Source organism: Oryzias latipes, chromosome 6 (genome assembly GCF_002234675.1).
Source record: "Oryzias latipes chromosome 6, ASM223467v1".
NCBI classification, from domain to species: domain Eukaryota; kingdom Metazoa; phylum Chordata; class Actinopteri; order Beloniformes; family Adrianichthyidae; genus Oryzias; species Oryzias latipes.
This window is the reverse complement of record NC_019864.2, coordinates 30,135,333-30,158,144: the sequence shown is the minus strand read 5'-3', so window position 1 is coordinate 30,158,144 and position 22,812 is coordinate 30,135,333. Positions and strand designations below refer to the sequence as shown.

General features: G+C 45.0%; 1 protein-coding gene across 3 annotated transcripts in view; it reads left to right on the top strand.

Annotated features, from left to right (window-relative positions):
- mical3 (microtubule associated monooxygenase, calponin and LIM domain containing 3) overlaps window positions 1-22,812 on the top strand; it is a 67,655-nt gene that overhangs the window by 16,537 nt on the left and 28,306 nt on the right. The window contains exons 2-20 of one of the 3 annotated variants that reach the window (XM_023956088.1): window positions 3,817-4,231; window positions 5,089-5,296; window positions 5,371-5,487; window positions 5,600-5,701; window positions 8,933-9,088; window positions 10,614-10,714; window positions 13,595-13,852; window positions 13,923-14,038; window positions 14,325-14,451; window positions 15,673-15,772; window positions 15,891-15,920; window positions 16,268-16,415; window positions 17,640-17,836; window positions 18,704-18,822; window positions 18,912-18,974; window positions 19,059-19,238; window positions 20,549-20,650; window positions 20,751-20,834; window positions 22,174-22,284. In XM_023956088.1, the coding sequence (XP_023811856.1) occupies window positions 3,953-4,231; window positions 5,089-5,296; window positions 5,371-5,487; window positions 5,600-5,701; window positions 8,933-9,088; window positions 10,614-10,714; window positions 13,595-13,852; window positions 13,923-14,038; window positions 14,325-14,451; window positions 15,673-15,772; window positions 15,891-15,920; window positions 16,268-16,415; window positions 17,640-17,836; window positions 18,704-18,822; window positions 18,912-18,974; window positions 19,059-19,238; window positions 20,549-20,650; window positions 20,751-20,834; window positions 22,174-22,284 (2,598 nt within the window). In that variant the 5' untranslated portion in view covers window positions 3,817-3,952. Of the gene's footprint in view, window positions 1-3,816; window positions 4,232-5,088; window positions 5,297-5,370; window positions 5,488-5,599; window positions 5,702-8,932; window positions 9,089-10,613; window positions 10,715-13,594; window positions 13,853-13,922; window positions 14,039-14,324; window positions 14,452-15,672; window positions 15,773-15,890; window positions 15,921-16,267; window positions 16,416-17,639; window positions 17,837-18,703; window positions 18,823-18,911; window positions 18,975-19,058; window positions 19,239-20,548; window positions 20,651-20,750; window positions 20,835-22,173; window positions 22,285-22,812 lie in introns of those variants that run through there. The other 2 variants (XM_023956091.1, XM_023956089.1) reach the window with 2 other exon arrangements.

Genomic DNA, 22,812 nt, shown 5'->3' with positions numbered 1-22,812 from the left:
GTTCAGGATCTGCAGAGCAGCATGATCTGCATCAACCCGGATCCAGTCAAGTTCCTAGTTCTTCGTTTCATGAAGAGTAAATTCACAGCAGAAATCGTTGAGTGTCATTTTGTTGGTTCCTGAGGAATGCCTCATAAAAAAAGGCTTTGGACACAGATTAGCACCTGCTTAATGACAAATTAGCCCTTATCAGTGTTTATTTAAGCAAAGGCCAAAGGCCTTCATGCGTAAGCACTCAACTCAGAGACGTAGTCTCACATCTTTTTATCCTCTATTTTTATTTTTGTTTATTTTATTTATTTTTGTTTCTCATTTTCGTAAACACATTTTTAATTTTGTACATCTTTACTATAAACATTTCAATCAAATGATGCAGTAACTTTGATTTTTAACGCCTTTGCTGATTAAGTCTGTTTGAAAGACCTCATGGTGTTCAGAGGAGTTCCTGTTTACAGTTTGAAGCAGTTTCTTTTATGAAGGGGACTAAATGTCATGTTTTTGGGCGTCTGTGTGTCGTTGAAAATGGCTTTGAAATCTGTGGAAATGCTGGTGTGAAGTCAGTGGTCACATGTTTGTGCTGATGCTTCTTGCTCATACGGTCAAATGTTTTTGTTTTCTTAAAGGGTAAAAGGTTGGTTGGTCTAGTCGGTGTCTGTTCTGCCCGGCCTGTTCCCCTTCCAGTCAGTATTTTTTTAACACTTGGCAGGCTGTGAAAAGGAGGCCTGACTTCCTGCACTGGCCGGTTTCCTCCATGTTGCCACTGGTACCGGGACCACAGTACTTTTTATAAACTCGCTCAGTGTCCTGGTCAGTAGAGTTAAGAGCTAAGACTTTGATTTAAACAGGTTTCCCATGCTAAATATTTCTTTAGACTTCCATATTTCTTTGTATTTTTTTGGTATAGAACAGAATAGATACACCATCTACTATATAAGGTTGTGATGCACGATAATGAGTTTTTATGACCAATAACCGCTAATTAAAAACTAATAATTATTTGTTTTAAAGTAACGGTGTATTGCTCTGAACTGTGCTTTTGTTACCTGCAAAAAACTTAAGGAAAATGTAGACAAACACGTTTGAATGGCTTTTTCACGCTCTGCCATAGTGAACAGTGAAAGGCGGTTACTGTCACAAGAACAGGCAGACGGCTTGATCCAAGGTTTATTAGCAAAGCTAAATCAGGGTCAGGGGTCAATAACAGGCATGAGATCATCAGAGGAGAGACAAGATGGCTAAAATCCAGGCGAGGGTCGGGGCAGGCGGCAGGCAAACAGGGTCAGAGTCTGGGTCAAGAGACAGAAGATCAGGTCCAAATACAACGCTCGGTAAGAGGCACAGTGGCACAAACATTACTTCGCACCAAGCTGAGCTCAGTGGCACTGCAACAGGCTAAAGTCAGCCCACACGGGTAAATGCAGCGCGATCGTCCTGCTTTATTCTGCCTATCGTAATTATTGGGATGGAGTCATAATTGTTCATTATCAGCCGATAATTATATATCTACAGTAAAAATGTGTTTTAATTACTTACGAATTATATGATCTTAAGTAAAAGCTGTACAAACCATCAGCATACTGGGGTGGAACTACAGTTTGATCTTTTTCCTCTGTGCCTGTTTGTCTGTTACACACTCTTGTTGTTGTCTAACCCCTACATGACTATATAGTACAGGACTGTAGGCTCCTGGACTTCAATGTCATTTGGACATATACTCACTACTTTCTGTTTTTTAAATGCTAAATATTTACCATTTAATATTTAAAATATTTAACATAAAAATGCCTTTTTTTTTCTTTGAGCTGCCATGATGAGTGAATTTCTCCCTGTGAAATTTGCAGAAGTAAAAGCCTAATAAACATTTTATGAAGACTATTTATGAATCTACTGTGTTCTGATGATGAAAACCTGGATGGTTTATAAAAATAAATGAATATACTTTTTTTTTTAAATTAAAAAATCGCAATGCATTGTGGTTTATTTTTGCCTCAATGGCACACTGGTGTATTGCAGAGACTTCTGGGAAATTTCCAGTACATTTTGTGTACTAAGTAGTGAAGGAATTCGTTTTTTTTCTAAACGCCGTTGCGTAGGATAAGTGTGCTGTTCTATCAGCTCTGCAGCTGTAAAGCTTTGAGGTTTAAGGCTCTTTAAGTTTAACGACTAATAAGTTAGCACGCTGTTGCTAATGTGATAGCATGAAACTAAAAGAATGTCTATGATGTTCTGACCGATGGTCTTTAAATACTTAAAATATCCTTTGAATTATAGAAACCCACTAATAATGCAGACACACTCACCCTGTTAAGAATTAAGCTCTAATTTAACTCATAATTCTAACCAGTTGCATTGTTTAGACAGAACGAGGAAATGGATGTTTTTAGAGCGACAACTCAAGTAATTGTAAAAATGATCAAAAGAGGAAATGACGACCAACACAACTGTCATTTGCAGCCATGTTTTTCCTGATTATTTGTTTTGACAGTTTGTTCTCACAGCCAGAAAACACAGTTTCAAAATATTAAAGTTATAAAAAGCTTCTTTTTTATCTACTTTTTACCACTTCTTGAGTTGCTAAAGCTACAGATCTCATTAGGAAAACGCCAGCTCCCCCCTCGGTGCCTCCGGCGTTTGGCGCGGAGCAGAGACGTGGGAGATCAAGGGCATTTTTTTCACTAGGTGATCTCCACGACCGCTCCTCTGTGGCGTTCACGCCGGCTCGGCTTTGGCTGGTGATGACGTTTAAAGAGCTGCTTCTGTCAGAGTTAAACTGAGCCTTATTACAACATTCTTCTTTTATCAGCAAAAGGTTTAAGGCCTGTTCACACCGGGACGAATTTCGCCGGTGATTTTCTGCGACGTTTAACTCCTCGTGACTAAACAAAGGGCACCAATGAGAGTGTGCACACCGACGTGAAAAAACGCCACGCGTCAAAGCGTCAAAAAAAAAAACGCCTCGGGTTCGTTTTTTTTTTTTGACGCCTTGCGTCGAAATCTATTCGACCAATGAGAATGGCGCTTTTGCACACGTGTCTGGAGCTTCTGAAGTTACAGTAAAACACCACTTGTGGGCGCTCAAACACAAAACTGCCTTGCTGAGCACACATACCATCGAAGAAGATAGACGCCGAGTAGCGTCTACACTGCCGCGAAGAAATAATGACGGACATTCTAAAATATCCCCGAACCAAGCACCAGTTGGAGCTACTGGTGCTTGAAATATTCATGTTTTCTTTGTATGATTCTGACAAGCGCGTAAATACTTTCTCTCTTCTTCTGAGTAAAAAGCGACTTTAACAAGCGTAAAGTTGCGCAGCGCCACCTTGTGTACAGGAGTATTTCTGTTTACATTAAGCGCCATCTAATGTCAGGGAATGAAATTGCATGTTCGCTCGGCTCATCGTCAGCGAAAATCGCCTGGGTGTGAACACAAAAAACGTGGCGAAAAACGCTGGCGAATAACGCCTGGCGAATATTCGTCCCGGTGTGAACGGGCCTTTACACGTATGTTTGTACATGTTAACACATAGACGGTCATTTGATTTCAGTATAAAATTTCTATTTTACACATGTTTTAACATGCTCTTGTTGCATTTTTCTGATAATGGAGGACATTCATTGAGAAATTTAAGCTTAAACTGACATTTCTGAGTGGCGTAGAGAATAAGAGGGCCGTGCCCTTTCATTCTGATGCAGACGAATAGATTCATGAACGTCTTTAACCGTCTTTTCTTGTGGGTATATAATTGCCAACCTCTGCTTGTCCCTTCAAACCCCTCAAAGTGCTGACGATGTCTCGTTTTGCTTTTCCAACAGAATAAGAATGCTCGACGGTGGGAGTTAGAGCCATTCATCGGGGGTGGGGGGGTGGGGGGAGGCTGTTTCAGGGCAGGGGGTTGGACCCAGAGTCCCCTGCCTCACGGGGGGGCCACCACAGACCTGAGTCTGGACCATGGGGGATGGAGGCGCCTGTGCAGGTGGAGGAGTCGGGGTGAACAAATCCCACGCCCTGTTCGACAACTTCGTCCAGGCGTCCACGTGTAAAGGCACGCTGAAGGCCTTCCAGGAGCTGTGTGAACATCTGGAAGTCAAGCCCACCGAGCACAGGGTCTTCTACCACAAGCTCAAGTCCAAACTCAACTACTGGAAGGCCAAAGCGCTCTGGACGAAGCTAGACAAGCGGGCCACCCAAAAGGAGTACAAGAAAGGACGTGCATGTGCCAACACAAAGGTGAGCCTCTGCCATCAGACATAAACCCCTTAAACCGAGGTTACAGCGACTGGGGGTCCACCCCGGTACAGGTGCGGGCGACCCAGGTTTTACCCAGGTGGCGCTGTCTTAAAGTTGCGTCATGGCATCTGGATTTTAGACCTTTTTCCTTGAAGCCTTTCCTCACTCATCCAAGTGGATGAGTGCCATTCGGATAGAGTCCAGATGACAACCCAAAAACTCGCAGCACCCGCACAGGTCAAACCCCCCCCCCCCGTACAGGTGCAGTTGACTGAGGCTACACTTTCGTGTCGTATAAATGTTCACTACAACCTGTCGCTCGCAGCATGCCCAAGGAAAAAAACGACTTAAAGGTTTTCTCTCTACGGGCTCACCGAGTGATCTACAGCCTTCTCCTGCGGGCCCGTACCCTTTTTGTTTATAGCCCCCCTTAGGGGCAGGTGGGACTAAGGGATTACAATAGAAATATTATCAGATGTGAAATGATCTTGGAATGCTTGTGAATTGGCAGAACAACACGTGTGAAAATAAAACCAAGTCTTCTGAGTGATAAATCCTCTCTTTGTCATTTAGGACAATGCGACCTTTAACCTTTGTGTTATCCTAGGTACTTTAACATTGGGAGTTGGGTCATATAGACCCACTAGACAGTGCTCTGAACCCTTTTTCTTCAATGATTTGTGATCTTCACTGGTGTCGATGGATTACATGAAATCTTTCCACCTTTATCCACCTTTGTCATGGTAGGGAGAACACGTCAACAGAAGGGGGGGGGTCATCTGGACCCCATAAGATAGCACAAGGGTGTTAAACCGATTCAGATGGAACAAATTTTGGTTTTTCTGTCTCTTGTTTAGTGTCTGATCATCGGGGCGGGGCCATGCGGCTTACGTACCGCCATCGAACTGGCTTTTTTGGGAGCCAGAGTGGTGCTTCTGGAGAAGAGGGACGCCTTCTCCAGAAACAACGTGCTGCACCTTTGGCCCTTCACCATCCAAGACCTCAGGGGCCTCGGGGCCAAAAAATTCTACGGGAAGTTCTGCGCCGGTGCTATCGATCATATCAGTGAGTGAATACTTTAGTCCGGCGTTCACCTGGAGGTGGACCACAGTGGTGTGAAAGTCTTCTCTGCTTCGAAGGTATTCGTCAGCTTCAGTTGATACTGCTGAAAGTGGCTCTCCTGCTGGGCATCGAGATCCACGTCAACATAGAGTTCAAGGGTCTCATCGAACCCCCCGAAGACCAAGAGGGTGAAAGTAAGTGAACCGCGCCGCTACAAGCAGACAGAAGGAGGACTTCCACGCTGACGCTGTCAACTCGGCTGTGCCAGATGCATTTCTGTCTGATTCCGCGGTTGTGTCTCCCCAGGGATAGGCTGGAGGGCCGAGGTCCACCCCAGGACACACCCCGTCAGCGAGCTGGAGTTTGATGTCATCATTGGAGCAGATGGGAGGAGGAACACGCTACCAGGCATGTTTGCAACCACAGGCGAGAGTTTGCCTCCCAGGAGTTGTTAAATTCCTCCCATCCGGACTTCACCACAGAGTCCGGATGGAAGAAGCTGCAGGTTCCCCTAAACCCCTCGTTTCCACTGAGTGGTACATTCCAGTCCGCTTTGGTATGATCCAGGATGAAGCATAACGAAGATCGTATTTTGAACTTTTAATAGTGAAAAAGGTCATAAAATCCACGTATTATAACGTGATCAAAAAAGGGAAAAAAGCAAAGAATCAAGAAAAAAAACACAAAAACGGAAAAGGCCGTCATCAAAAAATACGGCAGGCAACCCAGCTTACCCCCCCTTCCATCTTACATGGGGACAAACCACAGGTGAGTTAAAACTACTTGTCTCCACCCACAAACATGTGACCACCTGGGGGGTATTCCAGGAAGCATGTTTAAACTAGCCTGACTTTAACCCTGAACTCTGGCTGAAATCCACCTGAACTTGTTTACTCTGGGTATGTCGGTTCCAAAAGACCGGATATGAGTTAGCGCAGGGGTGGGCAATTCCAGGCCTCGAGGGCTGGTGTGTCTGCATGATTTCAAGATAGCCTTTCCCTACTCATGGCTGATTACCTGGTTCAGGTGTGTCCAGCCAATAATCTTGCCCTACTCATGACTGAATACCTGGTACAGGTGTGTCCAGCCAATTAGAACATGCCAGAGCAGGGTATGCTGGAAAACATGCAGGAATGCGGCCCTCAGTGCCCACCTCTGAGTTAGCGTAATTACGCTCCACTTGGTAACCCTGGGTTAATGCACGTGCACAGCAAGTACCGTAATTTCCGGACTAAAAGCCGCTACTTTTTTCCTGCGCTTACAGCCCTGCGGCTTATTTAGAGACGCGGCTAATTTATGGATTTAATTGGCGGCCGCCATGAACGTACATTCGGGCTCGGTGAATGGTATTGTATTCGCCATCCGACACCAAGCGCAAGTCACTTGTTTTTTAACACGCCTTCAAGCAGCCAAACAGCATGGACCTCACTTCAGGTCTTAGACACTTCAGTCATGGTTCAACAAAAAGAAACACGCATGCCCGGCCGCATCCCAGAATCCTTTGGTGCCATTAGACCCAACGTGCACGTGATCGCTGCTACAATATGATGAAGCTTTCAAGTTAAAAGCAATCGTTAAAAGCAGCGTGAAAAATCCCCCATCAGTAAATGGAAATGCCGGTCAGCTGCGTGACGGAGAGAACAGCGCATGCTCAGAAGTGTATTTACCTCTGAGTCATAGTGACTCGGCTGGCTGCACGTAAATATGTGTGAATAACATCAGCCTTTATTTTGTCGGGACATGACTGGAAACACAAATCCATGTGGTCGTTTTTACGGTTTCTGACTGAGCGGAATTTTGCATTGAAAAGCTCACAGCCTCCGTGTGAGCTTTTCGGATAGGAAGGGGAGACAAGGAGCCCGCTTGGCGAGCGCGGAGCAACAAGTGTTTGTTGTGAAAGGAAGCTTCTGACGAACGCGCCGCGCTGAGGCGCGCGTATTGCGCTGAGGCGCGCGCTATTTTACTGGTGTTTTTTTAACCAGCCCCGTTAGTACCATAATGCTGCCGCGACACAAGTGGAAGGAGAGTTGTTCCTTTTCACCCCTCCATGCACTGCTGCTCCTTGCTCATTCTTAAACACGTACAACAGTGTGGCGAGCCGGGCGTTGGCCCCGCCTTTAGCCCCTAAGACTCATGGGAAATGGGGGATCGCGGATGTAAATTTCCTCATCATAACTGAGGGATGTAATGTTGATTATATGGTTACTGTTAGTAATTTTATGTATGATACCTAGTTTGTCAATAAGTAAAAAAAAAAAAAATCAAATAAAAAAACCCATAACTGAGGAACTTGTGAACAGAATAGAGGTCCATGCTGTTTCAGATGTGGGTGTATCTGGATACATGAGCTTGAGTCAAAGCAATACCCGCCCACAGTGTGGTTATGAGACATGCTCACTCTGGGAGTCAAGATGCACTTTGTCGAGGCAGCGGCTTGTAATCTGATGCGGCTTGTGAATGTACAAAAATAATTAAGCACGTGATTATAGGTGGGTGCGGCTTGTAATCGGGTGCGCTTTGTAACCCGGAATTTACGGTACATAAAGACATTCTCAATGGATCGCCGATTTCTGGAGTCACCATGGAAATGCGTGGAGAAAAAAAAGAGAGCGCTATACTTCAGTGAAACGGAGTCTGAGATTTAAATGACGGCGTATGAAGATTATACGTCCATCAAAAAAGAAACACGACTGCATCATCAGCAAAAGAAAGAGTTTCTGCTTGGAGCAAAAGAACGGACTAAGTAAACACACGAGTTTCTATCTAATTTCTATTTTCATTGTGACGCATAAATATATAACTTATCCAACTTAAATTAATTACTTCAATTGGTAACAAGTAATTGAGTTAAATTTTTTTCAACCTAATTTCTTACGTCTATAAAACTCAATATTTTTTTTACAACTCAAATTTACATATTTATCTAACTACCGTAAATGTCATATTACTCCAATTCAATTAAATGTTTTTCCATCTTCATTTGTTGTAATTCTTGAACTCTCATATGTTTAAGTTTGAGGCTGCAGACATTCTCATTTGTACAACAATAAAATGATTGAAACAAAATGGGTTCACATCATGAAACATAAAATCATTTACCATTTCTCCAACTTTAACATTACACCACTATGCACTAGTGGTGCTAAACAAACTCATCCTCTCCCTCCCTCTCACTCATGGTGCAGAAAGAATTAAACATAACTAGACAAATAACTCGGCAAAAGACAGTAAAACAGCTAAACGCATTTGGTCAAAAACCCACACTTAAACCCAAATCCATCCAGACAGGCAAAGGGAATGGTATCCCACAATTCTCCTGGGAATACCCCCCAGGTGATTACCGCCAATAATACTATAGTCAAAACAAAAAACCATATTCATTCACCATAATAAAGACCACGCTTAAAGAATGGCACCTACAAACCCGACCAGACTGCACCGGACCATGGCTCAATGGAAACAAGGCACAAGAGAACCATGAACCTCAGCTTTGAACTGGAACCTCTGCATGCAATTAGAACAACATTTTTTTTCCAAATGTTAACCTTCTTTGAAGTTTATTTTACGTCAAACCCTCTGAAGTTGTTGCCGTTTCCTGTTGCTGACCTGAAGCCCCCCTTTCTCCGTGTTCTCCGGCAGGGTTTCGCCGCAAAGAGTTCAGGGGCAAACTCGCCATCGCCATCACCGCTAACTTCATCAACAGGAACACAACAGCGGAGGCCAAGGTTGAGGAGATCAGCGGCGTGGCCTTCATCTTCAATCAGAAGTTCTTCCAAGACCTCAGAGAAGCCACAGGTTGGTCAAACTCTTCCTTCTGCCTTCAATTCTGTCCACTGCTGAAACCTAAACACACGTGTTGGTGGGCTATCCAAAGAAAGTTTGACAATCATTATGGGATGGCTACAGGGCCAACTGCTGGCACAGTGTGAAATGTGGCAGTATTGGGGGAAGAACGTTCGTTTAAGCGATCTTTGCAAAATTTCACTCACTCGCCACCGGGTTAAGTCTCCGACCACAATGGAAGTTTTGTTGACCTTTGACCTCAGGAAGAGGCCGCCATCTTGAATCCTCCAAAATATTCACCTTCTGTACCTTCTAAAAAAGGTAAACTCCTCCCAGGGATCCCGCTCTATCGCATCCTAACTTTGTGGAGCATCATTGGGAAGCTGTTTGGGAAAGTTTGCGTCTGAACTTGCAAAAGCGCCGTTTCCTTAAAGCTTGTATGGTTTTTTTTCTACCAGAATATTATAAAATTTAATAAAGGAATCCTTGGCTTCAGCTACATTAGCAAATAAGGAATATTGGATATTTTTAACTAAAACCTCTGTTGCTAAGGAAATTAAAAAACGTGCGACTAAAAATAAATAAATATAATATAAATAAATAAATATAAATCGACCTGTTCGCCACCGTCTGGCGACCAAAAAATAAAATGGTTGCTATGGAGATAAAACCAACAGAAAATTTGAAAACTTCCAAATGACCAGGAGTGGCAGTTGGATGTTTTTGTTCCTCAAAGGTTCTTCACACTACAAAAAACTGTGGGTTTGAACATATGTAAAGAAAAAAAATAAAGCGTCAGAAGCAAATCCAAGCTCAGAAGAAAGTTTTACAAAATCTTTTCCCTGTGTTCAGTTCTGGACCTTCACGTTATAAAAGTCACATGGTTGACGTACCAGACCGCTCAAAAGCTCCAGAATCTGCTTCAGCAAAGCCGCTGCGGCGGCAGAAACGCCAGCGCCGCAGCTCTTCAGCGTAAACGTCCTCTGCTGCAGAAACGCCTCTGAAGGTTTTCTGGGTGAGCCGCGGGATTCACTCAGGGGAGCCGCTCCAAACTTCCCCCGAAGGCAACCATCGGAACGTGACGGCGGGCAACGAGCGCGGCGGATCTGACAGCCGCCGAAAACTAATTGCTGTAATTGGCTGCAGGAGCCGAGGCCTGCAGCAGCTCGTGAACACAAACGTGGGAAGGTAGATTGTTGCAAAGTGCTGACGCAGATGCAAAAACAAAAGACAAAGACCTGACAGAGAAACAAACGAGCCTGCAGTTATGCAAACGCTTTAGCATCTGGTTAACTCTGCTAATTGACCCACATTAGTTTAAATGACTCCACGAGTTATTTTCTTATCATATGCACCTGTATTTAGGATTCAAACAGGTATTTGTGGTTAATAAATGCAGATTATCCTGATCATTTTTGCCCTTTCTAACACAGATTTGAAGGAGTCTGCATTCCTGTGGAAACTTTAGCTCCCAGATAAAATTGGCAGGAAAGTTATCTGTTTGATTTATAACCATCTCCCCCCTCTCCCCCCACAGGTATTGACCTGGAAAACATCGTCTACTACAAGGACGACACGCATTACTTCGTGATGACTGCCAAAAAACAAAGCCTGCTGGAGAAGGGAGTCATTTTGCATGTGAGTGATCAAAGCCGCGTGTTTTTGCAGGGATGCACGTCTGTCTCCGTTATGTCCTCCAGTTTTCAAGGTTTTTGTCCTGCTTTGGTGTAATGATCTAACAGAGCCAACGGGGTTCAGCAGCAAACTCGCCGCCGACTCGAACCGAGTGCCGCGCCGTAGACAGTAGCTCTTCCCACGGGAAAGACCGGTTTTCCATCCTTGACTTTGTTTGTAGACAAGACTAAAGGTGTGCCGAGGTAACTTGATGTAAAGTGGCGTTTTTATCACATGTTGGTGAGACAACTCCCCCATCCCACATCACCATGAGCAAGATTACGCTTTAAAATTCACCAAAATTCAAATGTACCAGTTTTTGTGTTATTAAAACTAAAAGGGACATAAAAAATCTCCTGAAATATGTGTATTTATCACAAAGAATTCCTGAAAATAAGAATGATGGGTAGAAAACAGGCCTCAGGAGTCATGTCCCACCTCGCTGTAATGTTGGGGAGCCACTGGATGGATGGATGGATGGATGGATGGATGGATGGATGCACGTGTCATGCTCTTCCTGCAGAAAACATGCGCCTTTGATGGCATTCTGTGGTTGAGTGCTGATTAAATGAGCTTCCTGATGGTAAATCAGCTCTTTATTGCTCATTTATTCATAAAAAGGAGACCAGTGAACAGGTTAAGTTGTTGTTTACTCTCCATAACATCTCCTAAGTCCTGAATGAACAATGAGGGTTAAAGTCGGATCATCTTCTGATCTATTTTCAATTCATTCCCAGTGGACTTTTGAATCTGATGACGTCATTTTTAGCCAAAAAAAAAACCTGTTGTTTTGTCGGACTTAGTTTCTGCAGAGGGGTGGAGCTCTTGGCATGGAGCAACCCCGCCCCCTTCCCCCTCCCCGTTCCTGTAGTTTTCTTTTTTCCTTGACAGAAATCCCGCGGCACACCAGCATTCAAAAATAAAAAAAGGAGAAACTCATAGTCTGTATTGATGTACAGTCCCTCCTTGATCTCACCTGCATTTTTGTGATAATTGTGGCAGAAAAAGCTGGAAATTGCAGCTGTTTATCTAAAAGATGGAATGAAATTAAATTTAGTTTTCCGTAATAATTTTCAACTAAATTATTTGACATTTTAGCCTTCAGTTTATTGACATGACATTTTATGTAACCTCACAAAAAAAAATATATGTTCTTTCTAAATAATGAATCATTTTTAAACATGTTTTTCAATGTTAGTTCAAAAGTAACTATAATTTTGGAACAATATGTTTGATAAATTTTACACAAAAAACAAACATATTTATATTTTCTGTAGCTACACAAAAAGTGAACATGTTGAAGTTTTATTAGTTTTTCTAAAGTCTTTGAAAACTTAAACAAAAATGTTTTATTTCATTTTAGATGATTAAATTGTTTCAATTTAGTTTAATTGTGTCTGTTGGGCACTTCACCTTAATCCTGTTTCTTAAATGTTGTTATTACTTCTTCTTAAGTTTAAACACCTAAAATAATCCAGACGTTATTATAAAAGTGTTTCAGTTGTAAAGATGACTTGGACCAAACTCTGGGATGTTTGTCTGCTAAGAAACACAAACCTGGAAGGAGAACTAAACTGTTGACCTCTGATGTCATCAAGAAGATTTATAAACTGTTTGATGTGTGTTCATTGTGGTTTCAAGACGTTTAACAGGGAAGACTCATTGTAGAGCAGAGAAGCTGTCACTTTAACACAATGCATCATGGGAGATGTAGTGATGTCAGACAGACTAGCATCTCTGAGCTTCATTGTTTTGTTCACTTGTTCCACGGTCTGACACCACATTCTGTGGAAAGCTACACCGCTAAAGACGAGCTTTAGCTGGTATTTTTGTTGGAACTGAGAGACTTTATGAGCAGAATCAGAACAAGGAAGTGAAGACTTTAACCACTTCTGATTGGTCAGACTGATGACATGTGATTAAGCCTCCAAGAATGATTATTGGAGACAGTTAAAGGGGCGGGACTTTCCCAAAAACAGCGGTACCGTCATTCTTATCAAAATGTCTTTAATAGAATCAAATAAACACAAAGAAAAAAGTATTTTATGATCTTTCATATTCTAACTCTTCAGTGTTTTATCAGTTTGGATGAACACAGAGCTGATATCCTGGAGATGGAAAAATGTTTTTAGATCAGTGAATGGGTCATTTCACACGGCACACCGGTTAAAAAACACTGGGTTAGGAGGAGAAGAATCGTTTATTGTCGTTTTTACAACAATGAAGTTGTCTTTAATGCACGCACAAACGCACAGGAATAAAACGAATAAAGAAAATAGAATAAACAACAGTAAAACACTAAGAAACAATTCATTCATTAGTAAAACAAAATTGATTAGTAAAACAAGATTTAAATAACATATTTAGAAATCTGAGGTAATAATGAAAGACTTATTAAAGGAGACTTTAGGAATTCCTTTTTTTTAAAGAGCATTTTTGGGCGGGAAATGAGGCCTTTTATTTGTGACCTGTCGGCACACAGAACTACGTTTGTCAATCATCTTCTTTCCTTTCTGTAGTGGAACAGCTGAGCGTTTCCTCCTTTCTGTAAATGGGAATATTGCTGCTCCTGGTTTTTGGTCAGAGACCCTGAGAAATGTGTCGAGCTTGTTGAGGGGTGAATAGTTCAGATAAAGAATCACTACCGGCATCAGTTTTCCTGTGAAAGCAGACTTCAGCAATATTTTCTTTTTGGGTTTGTTTTCTTATTTACACATCAAACTGGTTGCAGTCAAAGAAATGAACAAATTGGATTGGACATGCCGTGATGCATTGTTTTGGTCAGTACTACTGCATACGTCTTGACCGCCTTAGCTGACCGTTTTCCCGCCGTTGGTCCTGCAGGATTATGCCGACACAGAGCTTCTGCTGTCCAGAGCCAACGTCGACCAGGCCGCCTTGCTGTCTTACGCCCGTGAGGCGGCAGATTTCTCCACCAACCATCAGCTGCCTACGCTGGACTTTGCCATCAACCATTACGGCCAGCCGGATGTCGCCATGTTCGACTTCACCTGCATGTACGCGTCGGAAAACGCCGCCATGGTGCGGCAGCGCAACGGCCACAAGCTGCTGGTGGCGTTGGTGGGCGACAGCCTCTTAGAGGTGAGCGGGTCCCGCCTGTTTCTGTTTTGTTTGACCCTATTCGGTGCCTGAATCCTGCTTTCATCTGCAGCCGTTCTGGCCCATGGGCACCGGCATCGCCCGCGGTTTCCTGGCAGCCATGGATTCCGCCTGGATGGCGAGGAGCTGGGCGCAGGGAAAAAGTCCTCTAGAGGTTCTGGCTGAGAGGTGAGCGCGTGGAAACACTGATACACTCTGAGGTCCGAGTTGTTGTTGCACTCATATTTCCACACTCGTGCACACGCACATGCATGCATGCATAATCTCTCTTTAGACACACCCTGTTATCTCTAAGTGCTGTACTAGGAAATGTGCCTTCAGTTCCTCTGAGTCCCACCTCTGCAGCACTAATGGTATAAGAGGGCGGATGCCATGCGGCTCCAGTGTTTTGTGTGCGCTGAGAGCGCGGTAACGATTTGTTAATGCGCTGCTTTTGAAAACGACTGTTCTTCAGGGAGAGCATTTACCGACTTCTGCCGCAGACCACGCCAGAGAACGTCAGCAAAAACTTCAGCCATTACAGTTTGGATCCCACCACACGCTACCCCAACGTCAGCCTCAACTTCCTCAAGCCCAGCCAGGTGAGTATGAGTCAGGACCATCGACTGTATATGAGAACTGGACTGAGTGGCTCCAAACAGATGATGATGGAGGGCAAACAGTAAGGTGGAAAAATGTTTATTTATTCAAATGTTTGTGAATAAGAAGCAGATTAAATAGAAATGCAGTTTAAAAAAGATCATAATTGTGATGTAACTTTTACAATCTGTGACGCACAAGCTCCAAGCTCCGCCCCCATCCTGATCATCCACCTGCAGACCAATAGATCAATGAACGTCTTTGTTTTTCTGGTCTGAGCGTGAATCGGGATCTGATATCGCTCACCGTTTTTGAGGCACCGCTAATCTTAGGTTATGAGGGGCCGTAAGCTAGCAGGAGAGCATGTAAACCAATGGGAAATGAGGCCGGGCTTACTCTGCGCCAACGACTCCGACCACAACTCAGAGGTGAATTTCTGACAAACTCCAGCCGCTCTGCAGAAACTATGTCCTCGAAAGCGACACAGGTTTTTAGTGTGGATTCTGTCTAAAAATGGCGTTGTTATGATTAAAAGAGAACTGGGACCGCTTTGAAAATGGATCAGAAAATGATCAGAGTGGAATTTTATAATACATTTTAAAAAATGACAACGTGTACAAAAGACTGTCATACTGTAAAATATTAGTTGGATTGCTAGCATGCTCTATACTGTAGATGGATGGATAGATAGGTAAATAGATAGAGAAAGGCGGCTTTGCACCAAAAGGCTTTCCTAACAAAGTGTTGCATAAAAGCTGCTTTTCTCCCCGACAGCGTAAACTCTGCACCTTCTTCATTTTAGCGCGAGGCTGCTTTTCTGCGCTTCAGAATCGATTGGAATAATGTCAAACGGTTGAAATGTTACGGCAGTCGAAAGAATGTAGAGTTTAGTAAAGAATCAATAAATGTGAAAAAAAACCTACTATCAAACCATACTATCAAAGATTGAAATGTTCTTCTGTGCCCACTTTCAAGTGGGAGGGGTGTGGACTTCAAACAAGCCTGATTGAAGAGATTGGTTGCCATAGAAACAAGCCGGACCAATCGCGGCTTATTAATAGTTTTTGGTTTGCCAAAAAATGGGGACTAAATTGACTTGATTTGGTTGGAGCCGGAATTTTCTATGGGTGATGTCGGAACCACTGGGTCCAGTTCTCACATACAGTCGATGTAACCACGGCGATGTTTCTGCTCGACGCGAGAACTCACTCTGGCGCTTGCAGGTGCGGCACCTCGTCAACACGGGCGAGGAAATCCCCAGGGAGATCCGCATCGAAATCGAGAACGTCATCAACTCGTCAACGCCCAAGCTGTCCCGCAACGGTTGGTACCCCCTCGCCGTAATCCCACAACGACATCCGCAGCGCTGAGGGGAAAAGCGGCCAGGCTTCCCGTTTGGGTGGGACAGACCTCATGTGTCGCCTTTGTATTTTCATTTTAGACGATTACCTGCTTGACGAGGAGTCGCAAGGTAACATGAAGCCCAACCGCATGGGTTGACCGGATCTTTTCAACAGCATTGCGTCCAAATTCCTGAATGTTCTCGATCTAACGAAGACTAAGGGACTGAGGAATGACGACAGCTGTTTGAGCTCCTCGGCTGTTTTGGACTTTTAAGGCATCCCCCTCTAACCTTTCATGTGGTTTTATATCGTAAAGTTGTTGACCTCTAAACGTCTGCTTTAGGTTCACATTAACACCAGATGCTTTTTTTCATGTCCACCCTAATCCTCAGAGCCGCCCGTCCCAATCTAGGAGACGTCTGTGGCCGAGCCGACGCTGGATTCCTCTCTCCTCATTGGCTCTTTTCTTTTCCAGAGTCCATCGCTCGGTCCAGTAAGCTGCTGAACTGGTGCCAGAGGCAGACGGAGGGCTACAAGAACGTCAGCGTGAAAGACCTCACCATGTCCTGGAAGAGCGGGCTGGCGCTGTGCGCGCTCATCCACAGATACCGGCCCGATCTCATGTGAGGATTCAACCCTTTGGTTTCGTCACAACTGCCCCTATCTGGGGAAACGGGCTGTCTGCGGGTCAGAAGGTCGTAGACCGCTCAGGGAAAGAATAGGACGTGCTGCAGGCCGCAGGTCGTAGTGAACACTTCAACGACACGCAGGGGGAGGTTTAGGGGAAGAATGCACTTGCACCTCGCCGGCGACTAGAGGGCGGCGTACGGACACCGTACGACGGCATCAGGCGTACGTCTGGAGCGCCACACCCGTCTATGCATGACCTAAACCAGCACAGTAGTGACCCACGTTCAGGATAAAGTGTTTACTTGGACCACGATCGGATCAACAATCGTTATAACCCAACTATCTCCATTGGAAAGAAACTTTGATCCGAATGAGTCTGATTGGTTCAGATTATTCAGAACGGCGTGTTTACACGACGCACCTTTATTCTGATCCGGTGTTCATTCTGATTACTTTTGTCCATGGAAACACAGCTAATGTTTGATGCTGGGAAACGGATGGATGGATGATTGATGGATGGATGGATGGATGGATGGATGGCAGTGATTGCAGCTGCAGCATCATGACTTTTGCAGGAGATCTTTGATATTTTTGTCACAAGCTGACGTCTGTGTTCATCGGTTCAAATAAGCATCAAACCACATTGACCTTAATGTAGAATCGACACGCCAGCGTAAGCATAAGGTTTGATTTCATAGCTGGAGATGATTTCAGGCATCAAAGCGTTAATTCTGCTGTTCTGACGTTGGTCCAAACTGCTGACTGAGCGTTTCAATGAAGGATTTATCTCATGCGAATCATTTTTTTTTTTTTTTTTTGCTGCCATCGTGTGGTGTTTTTGTTAGAACTCGACCCAGAGAGTTTCTGTTTGGATCCAGACCCCTCTCTGTTTTGTTTTTGTTTTTAAAAGCCAGTTCAGTCAGAATCGGAGGCATTTTCCCTGCAGACGACGCAGAAACCTGAAGAGTGATGCATGTGGCGGCATTTCCCGGACAAACCTCTTGGTTTGGATTTGGGGATTGAACGTGTGGCTAGTTTGTGTAGGAAGAGTGGTAGAGCTGAAACAAAGTCATCCGGGGTTCTGAGGCGCTTCGGCACTCAGACGTTCATCCTGGAAGCCGAACAGTATTCAGGATAACTGTGTTTCACAGACACGCATTTCTTTCTTTTTTTGTGTGTTTCTGTAAACACTCTGCTGCTCTTTTTCTTCTCTGCAGCGACTTCGACTCTCTGGACGAGCGAGACCAGGAGAGGAACAACCAGTTGGCGTTTGACGTGGCTGAGAGGGAATTTGGCATCTGTCCATGCATGACCGGCAAGGAGATGTCTTCTGTGGTGGAGCCAGACAAGCTGTCCATGGTCATGTACCTCAGCCAGTTTTATGAGATGTTTAAGGACACAGTGCCACCTGGAGGTAAGACGCTGTCTGTGCGGCTGTCCAAAGTGGTCTCCACCCGTTTTCAGGCCGCAGAGCGGTTTATTATCTCCATCTAGCCGCCTGTTTGAGGCTCAAATGGACGGCCGTGTTTTTTTAATATTAGGCTACCTGTTTAACTTTTCAGGGTAAAGTTTATCTTCATCCTCTGTAAAGTATCTGCAGCTGCTTTACATTTTTTAGATTTCATGTAGAAACCATTAAAATATGATCAAGAGTTTCTCGTAACCTAAAAATGTTGACTATTTCTGACTATTGAGGCGGACAAATACAAGGAAAACGGTCACTCACTTTCTAAATATATTACCAAACGTGGATCCCCCGTTTTTGAAACTTTATCAGCAGCATCCTCATAAGATTAGTCAGCTGGTTGATGAATATTCTGCATTATTATTGATGTCTGTGGGGATCAACTGTTATAATAAATCCAAATTTGGAGCAAATACTCCTGGTTTTTGTTTGTTAAACGTGGATTTCTTTTATTTTGAAGTCCAAGGCTCTCTGCCAAATGAAACTCTCTAAAGGCTTTTTTTTTAACTTTGCCAGTTTTTGGGTTTCAATTTAGCGGTTGGAACGGTCGCTCACAGAAAGCGGCGGGTGGATTTTCCACCAAGTGACCCGGCGTGCGTCAAGAAGGAGTCGGATGTGGCCGAGAGAATCCAGTAGATTTCCAAGATAAAACTTCATTCTGAACCAGATTCGAAATTAAACGGGGAAAAATGGATGTAGATTGTGTTTTGTGGCCCGGTACCAACTGCCTGCCTGTCCGGTACGGGTTGGGGACCGCTGGTCTGGTGATCATAAAAGCGTCTGGTTAACGGCGTCTGTTGTGTTTGAAAACCTCAGACAACCAAAACCTGAGTCCGGAGGAGCGGGCCGCACTGGTCGCAACCACCAAATCCCCCATATCCTTCTTCAGCAAACTGGGTCAGAGCATCGCCATCTCCAGGAAACGGAACCCCAAAGTGAGTTCCGGATCAGTGCCGGACCGTCTTCCAACGTTTGGAGCTGCTGTGTTTAGAGAATGAAGATCTCCTGACTGCTCTGTCGACAGGACAAAAAGGAGAAGGAGGCCGACGGTTCCGGGAAAAGAAGGAAGACGAGTCAGTCTGAAGACGTGAGGAGCATCCACGCGCGGCGCTTTGTCCACGTGACAGCAGCGGCGATGCGCTGACGGGGCTGTTTCTGCTGCTCTCCGCAGGAAGACGCCTGCAGGCCCGCCCACGACGAGCGGCCGCCCGTCCCCGCCGGCCTGTCAGAGAGAAGGATCGACTCCTCCGCCGGGGGCAACAACAACAACAAAGTGAAGGTCATGGCCACCCAGCTGCTGGCCAAGTTCGAGGAGAACGCCCCCGCCCAACCTGCCGGACTGAAGAGACAGGTGAGCAGCGGGAACACGGGGGGGGGGGGGACAGGTGAGCCTGGAAGCAGAGATTCCACAAACTGTGGTTCTGAATGAAAGAGTGGAGTGAGCCTCGGCGCTGATTCTGCATGAACTTCACGAGTCAAGCAAGGGTTAGCGGCCGACAAAGTGTGCATTATCAGAAATGAATGCTGATAATGCACACTTTGAAGGCCGTTAACCCGCCTATACCATGGTTACTTACTAAAGAAATAAATATTAACCACTTTTTAGGCCTTTATTCTCATTGTCTTTACGGTTTGGATCGCTTTTTTCACAAAAGTGGACTTTTTGTTACGTGGTGCGGTGTGTTGTGCAGTCAAGGTCTGGTGATATGAAGCGATATCTATGCTGATGATCATGATGTGATAAATAAAGCATCAGATCAGAGAGAAAGTTCACCTCTTCCCGCCTGTTTTCGTCCACATGATGAAGATAAAGTTTGTTTTGAAGAAGCCAGTGCAGTGAAACAGAACATTTAAGCTATGTGACCGGAACTACTTTTGCGTTATCACTTTCTAATGCACACCCAGCAGCCAATCAGAATCCAGTATTCACCCGGAACATGGTGTAAGCTCAGAATGGTAAACCGGTAAAACAAAGGTTTGTTGTTCGGCTGCGTTGGGGTAGCAGGGGGGGCATCTGCTGGCTGTTCAGTGGGACCTTCTGGGTTTATAAACCCTTTAGAAGGGTTTCATATTTACAGTTTATCACCATTTTCATGCATGAACCCCATTTGTGTTCCCTCCTCATGTTTTCATGCTGTTCACCAGCTTCCCAACCTTTTCTGCAGAAGCGCAACTCTGATGCTGCGTTCACACCCGGCACGTGATGGGCGTTCAAGGGCGAGCTGAACGCGGGTTTCTGAACGTGTACGGCGTCCACACCGGTCGGTCGCTATCCGACACTCGCGCACGTTTGTGCAGCTGTGCACACCTCACCAATCTTGCTCCAGGCTTTTTCTTTCCCATACATGAAGGACGTAGAGCCGGGCACAAACTAAAAAAGGTTCATAATCGATTTTCAAACGTCTGGCCCCTCCGTGAACTGAAAAGGACGCCGTCCAGGTGTCACGTGCAAATCCGAGTCACTGGTCGTTCAAAATCCAACCTTCCAGTTGCGTTTTTGTAGGAAGAGCCCCAAACGGACTTAAACACAACGTAAACGGAGCGTCCTGGAAACGTGGACGTGTTTCGGCTTTTGGCCTGAACGGTGTGAACGTAGCATCCGCCTGTCCTGTTCTTCCCACGGCTCCATCTTTTCTGCTCCATCTCTTCCTCGCCACAAAGGGGGACTCCCTTCCCAATCTGGACCGCCTTTCGCCCCCCTCCCCGCCGCGAGTCCCCGCGAGCGAGCCGGTGCGCCTGGCGCCCGTCCCGGCGTGGAGGAAGGTAAAGCTCGTCCTCTCAGAGGACTGACCGTTAGCTCCGCCCTCTAACGCTTGTGGTGGGTGGGGGGGTCGAACGGTCACGCTCTTCCTGTCTGCTTCAGAGGCGGACGCAGCAGCAGGAGCAGCTGAGCTTCCGCTACAAAGAAATGGTCAGGTGTCAGACACTCCCCCACGCGGGGGAACAGGTACGGTCCGGACGGACAGGTACTGGCTGATAGTCCACCCCCCCCCCCCCACCCCCCACCCTTTCACGCCTAGTTAGCTCTAGAAGCCCGCCTAGATGCCACAGAAGCTCTGGAGTCACAGAGAAGAGGATCATGGGAAATAAACGCACTTCTTCTGTCAGTTGCGTCTGTTTGTCGACACGTTTCCCAAAAAGTGAGATCCGTTTGTGGTCGTTGGACCTTTGTGTGGCGTCGGACAGACGGGTAGATAGAACTTTACAATTTAAAATGATGTTACCATAGATCCAAAAACCGCAGACGGCACAAAACTTTCAAAATAAAAGCATGATTTTCAATATATGTTTTCTGATTCTTCTGAAATTTGAAATCCTTTGAGACCACAAGAGGAAAACATACGGTAACATTTTCAAAATAAAATTCAGCGCTCGCACATCGGGAACTGTGAGGCTTTTTCCAGCCGGACGGTTTTCCTGGTGTGAACTTCAGGATTTCAAATGTAATAAAAGCAGGATTTTAATTACATAAATCAGTTTTTTCCCTTGTAAATGCTTTGCTTTAAACAACCTTTTTGTTTTGCGTCTTTTCATGACGGTAACAGTTTCCTTGTCGTTGCCTCCTGTCCGTTTTTGTAATCGACGTTTTTCTCGCCGAAGGCTTGCCGTCCATCAATCATTTCTCACGTTCACAGATTTATTTTTGCCTTTTTGTGGAAAAACCAGCTTAGACATTCATGTGAAATTCCACTTCCTGCTGAGCTCCAGTCGTGTTTTTTCTCTTCCTGTGAACTTTTTCTTTGTTTTCTTTTCTACTTCCTGTGCAGAAGAGTGCAGATCCTTTTCTTTTAGATCACTGACCTCATGTGTGTTTGCTTTAGGTAGCAGTAAGTATGAAAGGAAAGAGGCGCCCTACCAAACCTGACCATCCTCATTAGAGCTGGGTTTAAACAATTGACAATAAATAAAAATGGATTTTATGCATCCATGGAATGATTTTCCATTGATGTCATTTAAATAGCAGTCATTTCCAATATTTTTTATTGTAAGAATTAAAATGTTTATTATTTAAAAATCCACATATGTTTATTTTAAATTTATGGTAAAATAGTTATTTGTTACCAAACAAAGATTTTGAATAAAAATGTCCTAAATGGAGTCATTTGTCAGTGAGACCCGGCTCTAATCCTCACTAGATCAGCTGGATTTTTTACGTTTGCATTGTTGTTCCATTGTCGTCTGAATAATCTTCATTTTTTTAAGGTCAGTGCATCTTTCTGAGTGTTTTTCTTCCTCCATCTCTCCTGCTGAACATTTTTTTCCCCCCCTGCTGTTCGTCTCTCAAGGCCAGAACTGTTGCAGACCAAGAGTCCGGCTTGAGCTCTCGGAGCTGCCCAAAGAAAACCATTCTGCTCCCCTCTTCCTCCTCCACCTCCTCGCTCTCTCTGCACTCCGAGGTGACGCTCTGTCTCTTTACTCCTCTTCCTCTCCCCACATCCGTCCATCTGTGTGTCACCCTCTTCCTTCTGTCCGGTTAGAATCGGCGTTCCGTTAGTCCGTGTCGTTCCAGCCGGCGTCGCTTCTGGATAATCTCATGGGGCGGAGCTTCTGCACAACAAGCAGGTTAACGGATGACAAAAAGTCAAAAAGCCTGTTTGTTCGAGAGCAGAAAAGGAGCAAAAAAGATCGTCTTTCCTTCCATCTTTGAGGAAACTTTTTCGGAGGCGTCTGACTCTAGGGCGCCGATGGATCGCATCAGAACCTGGTAAAACGTCAGACGCCGATCCGTCATCTGTGAGCCTCACCTCAGCTCCTTTGGCAGGAGGAGAGGCGTCGGATCCTCGGCCCTGTGGTAAAGCAGAGGCTCGAGCGCCTTAAGAGCCAAAGGTGATGCTGCGGATGCTGCGCGCACGTTTGTAGAGAATCGGCGGCTCGAACTCCCTGTTCCACTCATTCCTCTCCTCTAAAAAGCCGTCGCGGTTCTT